This window comes from Artemia franciscana, chromosome 10, assembly GCF_032884065.1.
Source record: "Artemia franciscana chromosome 10, ASM3288406v1, whole genome shotgun sequence".
Classification (NCBI taxonomy): domain Eukaryota; kingdom Metazoa; phylum Arthropoda; class Branchiopoda; order Anostraca; family Artemiidae; genus Artemia; species Artemia franciscana.
This window is the reverse complement of record NC_088872.1, coordinates 45,202,187-45,215,062: the sequence shown is the minus strand read 5'-3', so window position 1 is coordinate 45,215,062 and position 12,876 is coordinate 45,202,187. Positions and strand designations below refer to the sequence as shown.

Genomic DNA, 12,876 nt, shown 5'->3' with positions numbered 1-12,876 from the left:
TCTGTAATATCTAGGAAACTGTTTGTGGTATCAAGTTGAAACTTTCAGGGAGTGCAGAAGCGACATTGTAAGTGATAGTAGATTTTGGACTATGGCTTGGGAAGAGCGTAATGTTAAATCAAAAGGCACTACGTGATACCGGGCTATCAAGATAGAGTATCTACAGTATCTCGTGAATGTCTTGGGACATCAAGTTGAAACTTTAAGGGAGTGTTAGGGAGACCAAGTTGATCTTAAATAAAAATTTCGGTAGCGAACAGAGGGGGGCTAAAAATGTTTATTCTTCTATCCGGCTAAACAGTTTTGCATTATAAGTCCCTATGGGACCTATAGTCTGGTCACAATTTAGTAACGTGCTGTAAACCGAAAGAAACCGTGTGTTGCAAGGTGATCAAATGGTTGTACGAGCAATATCCAGGGCAGGGCTATTGGGACTAAGTTGAAAATCTTAAGACTCTGTTTGGGGCAGAGGGATGCACCTAGAATTTCGACTCGGGAGAGGAGGAAAAGGTCTAAAAATTATGTTCTAGAGCACATACGAATATCTTTTGCACTGGGAGCCACTTTTGGACCAGAATCTATTCCCAGTGAAGTGGTGATCTTAACCCAAAAGAAACCATGCATACCCATGTTATCCAAACAGCGTATCTGCATTAATTTAGGAACAGCTTGGAAATTGAGTTGGGATTTTTAGAGGGTGCTGAGGGACCTCAAATTTTGACTTGAGGAGAGGGGCAGAGGTAAATTTACAGAAATCATGCATCTAGTTTGTTAAAATGGCATATATGTAACATCCCGGGAAAGACGTGTGGGGATCAAGCTGAAACTTTTGTAATGTCTTAGAAACAAGTGCACTTCATATTTTGTCTTTATAGAGAGGGGATGTGTGCCAACTATTTTGTGTTTCCAATCCAACTAGAAATTCTGGGATTACCAGCCTCTGTGTAACATAGAATCTATTTACGATGAAGTAGGACAGTCAGCTAAAGGACAGTATGCTCATCCGGGTTATCAAAATAGAGTATGTTTAATGCCTCGGGAATGTCTAGGGTGGTTAAGTTAAAACTCTTTGGGTTTTGTGGGGGAAGGATAGCGGGATTTCAAGTATTATCATAGGCAGCATAATAGCGGCGCCTAAGTAAACTACGATATTGGCACAATGTATTATTTATGTCTTAGACCAGGACACTTTGTATCGAAACAGTTGTCGTAGAAACTTCGAAAAGGGTTCATTCGAACGAAAATTGAAAGGGCTATTGCCCTTTTTAATAGTCGAGAGTGATTGGAAGGCAACTAACCCCCCTTCTACGCCTACCATTTCCCAAAAACACATCCAATCAAATTTTGAGATAGCCGTTATGTTCAACTTGGTTGAAAGATCCGGAAATTGTGTCTTTGAGGATGACACCCCCCACAGCCCTCGGGGTAAGGATTTTGTTATGCCCTGGTGGTATCTAAGGTGTTTTTTTTTATTGAAATCGTTGTCGTAGAAACTTCAAAAAGGGCTCATTCGATTGAAAGTTGAGAGGACTAGTGCCCTTTTTAATATCGAAAGTGAGAGGAAGCCAAATGCCTCCATAGGCCCATCATTTCCCCATAAATTTCTGATCAAAATTTTGTGATATTCATTTTGCTCAACGGGCAAGACCCTCCTCTCACTTCAACTTTAAAAGGGCACTAACCCTTGCCCACTCAGGACAAGGGTTGTAAGTTATGCCTTGGGGCCATAAAAGGGTTTTTATAGAAAGCCCGGTCGCAGAAACTTCAAGAAGGATTCATTTGATTGGTAATTGAGAGGGATAGTGCGCTTTTTCATAGTCGAAAGTGACCGGAGGGCAAATCCCCCCCCCCCACACACACCCATCATTCCCTCAAATACTTCCGATAAAAATTTTGATATATCCATTTTGTTCAACGTAGTTGAAAGGTCCAGAAATTGTGTCTTTGAGGATGAACCCCCCCCCCCACAGGCCTCAGGGTAAGGATTGTGTTACGTCCTGAGGGCATATAAGGTTTTTTATTGAAATAGTTGTCGTAGAAACTCCAACAAGGGGTTATTCGATTGGAAATTGAGAGGACTAGTGCCCTTTTTAAAGGTCGAAAGTGAGAGGAGGGTAAATGCCCCCCACGCCCATCATTTCCCCAAATACTTCTCATCAAAATTTTGGGAAATTCATTTTGCTCAACGGGCAAGGCCATCCTCTCACTTCAACTTCAAAAGGGTACTAGCCCTTGCCACTCAGGGCAAGGGTTGTAAGTTGTGCCTTGGGGGCATAAAAGGGTTTTTATAGAAAGATCCGTCGCAGAAACTTAAAAAAGGGTTCATTTGATTGGAAATTGAGAGGATAGTGCCCTTTTTCATTGTCGAAAGTGGCCAAAGGGCAAAGACAGCCCCCCCCCCCCACACGCCCATCATTCTCCCAAACACTGCAAAGTGACCGGAGGGCAAATGCTCCCCTCCCACAAACACCAAAAACAAGAAGCTATTTATCCCCCCCCCCACACGCTCATCATTCCCTGAAACGCTTCCAATAAAAATTTTGATACAGCCATTTTGTTCAACGTAGTTGATAGGTCCAGAAATTACGTCTTTGAGGATGACCCCCCAGGCCTCAGGGCAAGGATTGTCTTATGCCCTGAGGGCATATAAGGTTTTTTATTGAAATTGTTGTCGTAGAAACTTCAAAAAATGCTCATTCGATCATCCTTTTTAATAGTCGACCGTAATTATGATATTGGACCATGAATACAAAAACTATCAATACACCATTTGAATCGCCTTCATAAAAAACCCTCTGAAGGAAACTTACAACCCCCCCCCCACTTTGAACAGCAAGGACAATCAGTTTTTTGCGGGGATAACCCTGATGTGTCCTCTTTTTTCTGCTTTCTTTTTCTTCGTCGCTAGCCAGGCGCTGGAACGAAATACAGAGCTGTTTAAGGGCTCATTTAAAAGCTAATTTTCACAGTCAATCCATTTTATAAAATCAACTTGATGACACCATCGAAGTGCCATATAGTACCCAAAAAGTCAACTTTGGGTTGTTTTCCAATAAAACTGATCCAAAAAAAGGTACTTTCAAAATTTAAGCAGTGACAAGAATCTAGGAGACACAGGCGTACTCCTCCCCTACATTGCCACAACTTGACTTAGCTCCTAGGTAACATCAAACCAAGATGTTCCAAGTCTTTTTTCAAAATTGGTGACCCTTTAATTGTGCTTTTTGTAGATTTGTAGTTTTAAAGAGCATTTAAAGTCGCATTTAGCGGAGGATAAAACTTCGAAGTCTAAGTTTCCTTATTGTCTATACCGTCGTAAAGTGCATATAACACTTCCATTAGTCTAAACCGTCAACAGTATAGACTGTAGACGGTGTAGACTCTACACAATCGTGAAATGTATATAACGCCGTCACAAACTGCTATATGGTACCAAAAATGGCAATACTTCCTGTCAAATCTAGGTTACCTCAAAGCTTAAAATAGGGGTTGGAATTTAATGTTTATGTGCATATTTTACTTTTTGGAAAGGCTGGGGAAAAAGGAAAAGCTTACCATCACAATCTCCATGGTTGAAGACCCCACATCTGACGTTTACATCCCCGCCCCCTTACACAAAAATTCGCTATCACGAGCTATTAGGCCACATAGTGATGAAAACTCTAAAAACGGAAATTTGATAACAGTAGATAATTCAAAAGAATTGTATGTTGATGCTGGTTCCATATATAAAATTCATTAACTTCAGTGTCACCCATGAAAGCTACAAGTCTGAGAAAATTTGTCCTATTTTTGAAAAAGGGTGGAAACACTCCAAAAAGTCAGCTGATGTAAATAAATATCACCCCATCAGTTTCAGCATATCAGGGTACCATATCAGAGAGGTTTTAAGCTCTCATCTATAAAGTGTGGAATTTTGTTGTTGTTCTCTATTTCAGAAGAAAGATCAAGCTTTTTTATGTTGTTTTTTTCCAAGGGGTGATTGTACCGAACCAATGGTCCTAGAAGATCAGGAGAGGGCTTATTCAAACGGAAATCTAAAGTTCTAGTAGCCTTTTTCGGTGACCAAAAGTAATTAGGCCGGAGTAAAATACAAGTTTCCAGAAAAACTGGATTTTTGGTATCTATTACGTTTAATTACCCAAATACGACATTGATACCACTGTCCAGACCCATCGTGCAGAACTGCGTTCTACAAAAGTGGTCTTTTCTGCTATTTTGTGGAGCAAAACTACAATTTTCCCAAAAATAAAACCAACTTCATATGGATTGAAATTTCTAAGTTAGCATTTTGTTTTAATTGCATTGAAATTCTAAATAAAAATTGCTATTTTTCTCTTAAAATCCCAGAGCATACCATTGAAACGAGGAAAGTTAAAATGAAAATCAACTGTAGAAGAATCCAAATCTGTTTTGCATTTAAGACTGATTAGTAGTTAATTCAATCTTTGTATATAAAGTTTCATTAATATGAAATATATTATGGAATATATTTAAATTCTAGAAATAGCCAATGCCCTGTGATATTGATTTAATTTTGAACGCTCACTTTCACTCAATTTTTTTAATTGTCTCATTAATGACAATATATTCGTTTTTTCCAATAATTAAAAGAAAAACATGAAAGAAAAGTCAACATTCAACAGTCACCAAAAAAATTTCCCCTTGTCAAAGAAGCTGGTAAAAGATGTAAAGTGACGTCATCTTATACTCTCGCTGTGATTGGTTAACATCCAAAGTCAGCTGATCCTCCAGAATCTATATAAGATACTCATTCGCTCTTGTTGTATCTCAGTTGTAAAATAGCCTTATTGTCAAGAGCAACTTGTAATTTTAATTTTGTGAAGCATTGAACATTGAAATGGCCAGTGCGTTTGAGCTTGTTAAGAATTCTACCAAACGTTATAATACACGAGCATCAAATAGTCTGTTGAATTTGAAGTTTGAATATGACTTCGACATAGATGTGGCTTGTGAAACAAAAGATGATGCTTTAAGAAGATGCGGCTATGAGTTTTCTGACTTAGAAGATTCAGACGATGAATGGAAAATGCCAGAAGAAATTTTGGAGCATGAACTAAAACCCAGGAAAACTAGTCAAATTGCATTGGAAAAACGAAGAAAAGGAAAGATAAATAGGGTCAGCCAAAAATTATTTCACATTGAAGAAAAGAAGAGCAGTATCGTGTCAAGTTATGGTCATAAAACAGAACCAGACGAAACTGAGCAAAACGAACCTCTCACCAAAAGACGAAACAGAATATGCAGCAATAACACTACTAGAGCTGGGCAGATAGCCAAAAATTACAGAGAGAGAAAAAAGAATTATGTTGAAGCTCTGAGAAATAGAATTGAAGCACTTGAAAAAGAAAATAGAATGATTATGGAGGAAATAATCCGCTTTAAATTCCTAGCTCAAAGTTGAATCACCACCCTGAACATTTTTTTCGGAAATTCTACGCCTTGGTGGCCAAAATTTTTGTCAAATTCATTGAAATTTACAGCATTTCGGTTTAAAAAGAAGTACCGAAATTTATTACCTTTGAATTTAAGATTTTTTTTTAATTTTTATCTATTCTGCGTCAAATAAAAATATGGAACCAATAAAGCATCTTAATTATATTTAGATATTCGCTAGATTTTCTTTCTTTTTTGTTATAAAGTAGTGGAGAATAGTTTCTGAGTCGAGTCCCACAAGGTAGCCTCTTTAGACCAGTTTTATTCTGTATATCCATTAATGATTTGACTAGGGTAACTCAATGTAGTACGATTATCTTGTTTGAGGATGATGTAAAGCTTTACAGCGATATATCATTCCTAGTTGATGTGGCTCTTGTACAGGAAGACTTAAATGAATTGCTCAATGGGCTTTATTCAAATTATATATTTATTAACCAGGGGATATATCACGTGGTGAATTATCTAGCAAGAGCAGTAGTATCCCAGAAACGCATTGATGATACATGAGTATGCGGTGATTGTACCGAACCAATGGTCCTAGAAGATCAGGAGAGGGCTTATTCAAACGGAAATCTAAAGTTCTAGTAGCCATTTTCGGTGACCAAAAGTAATTAGGCCGGAGTAAAATACAAGTTTCCAGAAAAACTGGATTTTTGGTATCTATTACGTTTAATTACCCAAATACGACATTGATACCACTGTCCAGACCCATCGTGCAGAACTGCGTTCTGCAAAAGTGGTCTTTTCTGCCATTTTGTGGAGCAAAATTACAATTTTCCCAAAAATAAAACCAACTTCATATGGCTTGAAATTTCTAAGTTAGTATTTTGTTTTAATTGCATTGAAATTCTAAATAAAAATTGCTATTTTTTCCTTAAAATCCCAGAGCATACCATTGAAACGAGGAAATTTAAAATGAAAATCAACTGTAGAAGAATCCAAATCTGTTGCATTTAAGACTGATTAGTAGTTAATTCAATCTTTGTATATAAAGTTTCATTAATATGGAATATATTATGGAATATATTTAAATTCTAGAAATAGCCAATGCCCTGTGATATTGATTTAATTTTGAACGCTCACTTTTCACTCAATTTTTTTAATTGTCTAATTAATGACAATATATTCGTTTTTTCCAATAATTAAAAGAAAAACATGAAAGAAAAGTCAACATTCAACAGTCACCAAAAAAATTTCCCCTTGTCAAAGAAACTGGTAAAAGATGTAAAGTGACGTCATCTTATACTCTCGCTGTGATTGGTTAACATCCAAAGTCAGCTGATCCTCCAGAATCTATATAAGATACTCATTCGCTCTTGTTGCATCTCAGTTGTAAAATAGCCTTATTGTCAAGAGCAACTTGTAATTTTAATTTTGTGAAGCATTGAACATTGAAATGGCCAGTGCGTTTGAGCTTGTTAAGAATTCTACCAAACGTTATAATACACGAGCATCAAATAGTCTGTTGAATTTGAAGTTTGAATATGACTTTGACATAGATGTGGCTTGTGAAACAAAAGATGATGCTTTAAGAAGATGCGGCTATGAGTTTTCTGACTTAGAAGATTCAGACGATGAATGGAAAATGCCAGAAGAAATTTCGGAGCATGAACTAAAACCCAGGAAAACTAGTCAAATTGCATTAGAAAAACGAAGAAAAGGAAAGATAAATAGGGTCAGCCAAAAATTATTTCACATTGAAGAAAAGAAGAGCAGTACCGTGTCAAGTTATGGTCATAAAACAGAACCAGACGAAACTGAGCAAAACGAACCTCTCACCAAAAGACGAAACAGAATATGCAGCAATAACGCTACTAGAGCTGGGCAGATAGCCAAAAATTACAGAGAGAGAAAAAAGAATTATGTTGAAGCTCTGAGAAATAGAATTGAAGCACTTGAAAAAGAAAATAGAATGATTATGGAGGAAATAATCCGCTTTAAATTCCTAGCTCAAGGTTGAATCACCACCCTGAACATTTTTTCGGAAATTCTACGCCTTGGTGGCCAAAAATTTTTGTCAAATTCATTGAAATTTACAGCATTTCGGTTTAAAAAGAAGTACCGAAATTTGTTACCTTTGAATTTAAGATTTTTTTTAAATTTTTATCTATTCTGCGTCAAATAAAAATATGAAACCAATAAAGCATCTTAATTATATTTAGATATTCGCTAGATTTTCTTTCTTTTTTGTTATAAAGTAGTGGAGAATAGTTTCTGAGTCGAGTCCCACAAGGTAGCCTCTTTAGACCAGTTTTATTCTGTATATCCATTAATGATTTGACTAGGGTAACTCAGTGTAGTACGATTAGCTTGTTTGAGGATGATGTAAAGCTTTACAGCGATATATCATTCCTAGTTGATGTGGCTCTTGTACAGGAAGACTTAAATGAATTGCTTAATGGGCTTAATTCAAATTGTATATTTATTAACCAGGGGATATATCACGTGGTGAATTATCTAGCAAGAGCAGTAGCATCCCAGAAACGCATTGATGATACATGAGTATGCTGTGCAGATTTTTATCACGGATTGTTATTTTCGATGGGGACAATGTATTTTTTTTAGAAACTTCAAAAGCGGCTCATTCGATTGGAAATTGAAAGGGTTAGTTCCCTTTTTAATAGTCGAAAGGATTGAAGGGCCATTAGACCCCCACCCCACTCCCGTCATTTTCCAAAACACATTCAATCAAATGTTTTAAATAACCATTTTGTTTAGCCCCCCCCCCCCACATTCGTCAAGACAAGGGTTGTAAGTTATGCCCTGAGGGAATATAAGGTTTTTATAGAAAGAGTCGTCGTATAAGTTTCAGAGAACTCATTCGACTGGTAGTCAGAATTTCTAGTGCCCTTTTTAAGAGTCAAAGTGATCAAAGGGCAGCTACCCCCCTATATTATTTTGGTTTTAGATCAGGGCACTTTGTAGAGAAGGAATTATCGTAGAAACATCAAAAGGGGCTCGTTCGATTAAAAATTGCAGCGTCTAGTTCCCTTTTTAATAGTCAAAAATGAAAGGAGGGCAAATGCCCCCCACGCCCATCATTTCCCCAAACACTTCCGATCAAAATTTTGGGATATCCATTTTGCTCAACGGGCAAGGCCCTCCTCTCACTTCAACTTCAAGAGGGCACTAATCCTTGCCCACTCAGGGCAAGGACTGTAATTAAGCCTTGGGGGCATAAAAGGGTTTTATAGAAAGCCCCGTCGCAGAAACTTAAGAAAGGGTTCATTTGATTGGAAAGTGAGAGGCATAGTGCCCTTTTTCATAATCGAAAGTGATCAGAGGGCAAGTGCACCCCCCCCACATGCCCATCATTCTCCCAAGCACTTCCGATAAAAAATTTTGATATAGCCATTTTGTTCAACATAGTTGAAAGGTCCAGAAATCAGCAATGCTGACCTGTTGATGGCAGTAAGTTAAAAATTTCATCATGTGTTGTATGGGATCTTGAAAAAAGGTGCTAGGGTCATACTGCTGCTAATGCTAGTACAACTGTTGCTACTACTTAAGCTAAGGACATTAAGGTGAAGCTCTCAAGGAATATTTAGGAGGACTTACTTACTTAGACTTAGGTCCTCCCACGCCTGAGGGCGCATAAGGCAGCAACAGTGGTTCGCCACGACGACCTGTCCTGAGCCTTCGACCAAAGCTCCTCCATCGAAGACCTCGCCAGCTTCGCCTCCTTCTCTAACATCCTGCCAACTGTCATTTTGGGTCTCCCTGACTTCCGGAGGCCAGGGGGTATCCAACACCATATGTCATGAGGTAGCCTTCCATCACCCATTCGCACCATGTGCCCCCTATACATCCATCGTCGCTTTCTAATGGTATCAAGGATGGGGGTATGATTTGTTATGGTATAAATGTTATGATATACCATAACATTTAGGAGGATGTTGAACTAAATAAAAAAGAAATGTGATCGTGTTGATTTTTAATAGGGGGACAAAGCAATATCATAATAACAGCTTGCATTATTAAGTTAGACCTTTCAGTTTAAGCTGTGGAAGATTTAGAACTAGCCAGAAAAGGCAATGTGTAATTTTTTAATACTACTTCTACGGTTTCGGTAACTAATGACACACTAAGGGTATTAAGTTGAAACATTTTGGGGGAGTTTCAATTAAACGTAAACGCATGCTAGTATTAAAAGGATATAAAAGGGTATATCATTGGCAGCGCTGCTCTGTTATAGCTAGTAATATCGTTGACATTTTAAAGGAGCTAATTTGATTGGAAATTTATAGCTCTAGTACCTTTTTTAAGAGTCAAAAGTGACTGGAAGGCGATCAGCATTCCTCTTTAGCTCATAATTTTCCTAGCGCTTCCAATTAAAATTTAAGATAGTCATTTTGTTCAGCTTAGCTGAACGGTCTTGTAACTGTGTCTCTAGGGCTATTGTGTAGGTCATCCCCTCACAGCTATGCAATTTTCCCATTACGTTTCAAAACGATATGTTGCCTTACGATTAAATCAAAAGGCACTGTGTATATGCTGATTGGGGCTACTTTTATTATTATTTCTGCTCTTAAATTCTAACTAAATCAAGAGAGCTTAAGTGGATCTAAGCTGTCAAAGAGCGTAGATAGATTAAACTAAATTAAACACTACTATTTGTGTCCGTATTTGTAAAAGGGATAAAAGTTGTTGAAAATTTTTTTTCAGCGTAAAAATAGCAGGCCAAACTATAAATTCTTCAAGAAAAACCAAAAGGATTGAAGCTTTTTTTCTTTTTCCCTGAAAAGACAATGTTAATATAAAAAACTTTTTCCATAAAATAAATTTTTCAAAAAAAAAGCAAAGAACTCCATTAAACAGAAAATTAGCAAAAATAGAATCATATAATATACCAAGCGTAAAACTACCATAAATCAGCATCAATAAATAAAGGAAACCCAAAACGAACAGAAATTACAATAAATAACCGAGTCAAACTCAAAACGAGCAGAAATTAACACGAGTTGGGCTAAAAACCCCTATGTCTTCCCAAGGCTAGAACATAGTTTGCACTTGACTGAAGAAAATAATTTTAAATATTTTTCCTTTTATAACTTTAATTAATGATATATTATTAACATTTTAAGGAATAAACATCAGTATATATATATTAATTAAACTGACAATGCACATTCATTTTTGTTCAGTAAAATGCAAATTATGTTCTGGCCTTGGGAAGGCATAGGGGTTTCGAATCCTACTCATGTTTATTTCTGCTCGTTTTGAGTGCTGCGACCTTGGGAGGGGGCCAGGGAGGCTTTAACCCTGTAAAAGACTAAAATTAAGTATATATTAATGCATATGAATATTAATCCTACATCTACCCAGAAGTCACTGCTAAAACCATTACAAAAAAAATATTGTTCAGAACTACTGCTAACAAAAATTTTTACTGAATTTTCAAATTTGTTCCAACATTCAGAATGTGATCGGAATTTTTTACTTTTTCTAAGCCAAAAAACTTAAGAAAAAATTTAAAGGTATCCTGAATATTACCCAATATTATTAGTCAATATAACGTACGAATATGTCAATTAAAAACGAACAAAAATTAATTTTTAGGAATTTCTGAAATAAATTTTTGAGAAAGACAAACAGCAATAAGGTCGTAAAGTTCAAACTTCAAACAAACAAAAGTTACAATTCATAAATAAATGAAACTCACAACGAACTTAATTAAAAATAATAGTCAATTCAATCTTAAAAATGAAGAGAAATTACTATAAACAAGAGTTGGGGTAAACCCTTTAAAGGCCATAGCGTCATTTGATTTACTGAAAAATTAAAATTACGGGCACATCTATGAATTGATAATATTAAATATTAAGCAATCAGTCTACTTCATTAGTTCTTACAAGTAATGTTGATTATTATGATGATTTTCTTTGTTTTTATTGATATTTTAATATAATATAATTGAATATATATTTAATATAATTTAATTTAATTGAATATAATTTAATATAATTGATATAATATTGATTGATTATTGATGATTTATTGATAAATAAAAACCACACTGTTAAAAACACATCGTTTTCAATCTATGCAAGTGACACTCAAGTCGTTTAAAGGGGTTTGACTGGTAAGGGAAAGTAGACCAACTCTTAATTGTAAACCTTGATTAACCTTGTAATATTATTATGTTGTTGGTGTTATGACAACAAAAAAAGAGTGCTCGAAATACAAAAGTTTTTTTAAAAAGAGTTTTTAAATGAAAAGTTGAATTGTACGGCGGAATTGTTTTGAAAATCGAGGAAGTTTAGTCCAGTGCCGATACGGTTCCATTCCTTCGAAAAACAACGCTTATCACGATTCTCCGTGCCGATTCACCGACCAATCTCTATAGAGTATAATTGAAACGATTCCACCAATCAATTCCGCAAGCCTTTCCCCAAGGTGAACAAGTTGACTGAAAAACTCGTAACAGTAACAAATTTAGCCTCTTTACTATGTGTTCCCGGTCCTAATCTTTAGACTTTCCTTTTCTTCTGTCTACTCTTTGGTATTGTACTCATTTTTAATTCTTGATTTCATTTTTAGGTATGAAAAAATAATATGGGGACAGCATGGTGGCGCTCTCGGGGTCATCGCAGCAGGATCTGAAAGTGGCCTGCTTGAATTATATTCTGCCTCCGACATTCTACAAGGTCGTACACAACCTCTTCAAGTCTCGCAAGATCATTCGGGAAAAATATCAGCTTTAGGATTTAGTCACTTCCAGGTTGTTTTTACTGCTATTTTCATCTTTTTATGGATCTCCTCCATTTCTTTTGTATGTCACCTACTGAATAACCTGTGATAGTTATGCTAATTTTCAATATTTGTCTAGGGAATTTAATCTTATATCACATTATTTAGCTACATTATTGTCTATGTTGGTTTCCCAAGGCAAATCATAGATATTCAGCTCTGAAAATGATCTTGTGATGTCATATAATGGGTACCTGAACCCAAGCGATTATGTCTCATTGCAAAATCGGTAGGTTTCACTAGGGTTGGTGATCAAGCTAAAAATTTCAGCAATATTTAGTTTTTTTTCAGGGAGCAAGGGTAAGGGAGCTTAAAATTTGTGCTTGGGAAGAGGAAACAGATTTTTTCGCTGGTCCTTATAAAAGAATCTACACTGTGTTTTTTTATGCCTACCCTTTGATAAAATCTGTTGCTAGCTGGCGGATATACCCAGGTACTGAAGAGAGGAAGTGGCCCCAAGACCCCCGTCCCCTTTAAAGCAACTAATGTTGTAAATAAGTGTATCTCCACAAAAATCTAGAATAAGGTTGAGTCCAAAGACACAGAGTTTGTCTCATTTTTTTGTGAGTTTAAAAATGAGAAACATTTCTCTGCTGAGCTTTTAACCAATGGTTTTATTTGTAGTCTTGTATTTACCCCATATAAGGAGGTAGGGTAGATCAGCCG

At 36.3% G+C, this 12,876-nt stretch overlaps 1 protein-coding gene across 1 annotated transcript in view; it reads left to right on the top strand.

Moving 5' to 3' along the window:
- Positions 1-12,876, top strand: part of LOC136032244 (protein transport protein Sec31A-like) — a 140,340-nt gene that overhangs the window by 19,451 nt on the left and 108,013 nt on the right. The window contains exon 3 of the mRNA XM_065712476.1: positions 12,001-12,181. Within this exon, the coding sequence (XP_065568548.1) occupies positions 12,001-12,181 (181 nt within the window). The remainder of the gene's footprint in view (positions 1-12,000; positions 12,182-12,876) is intronic.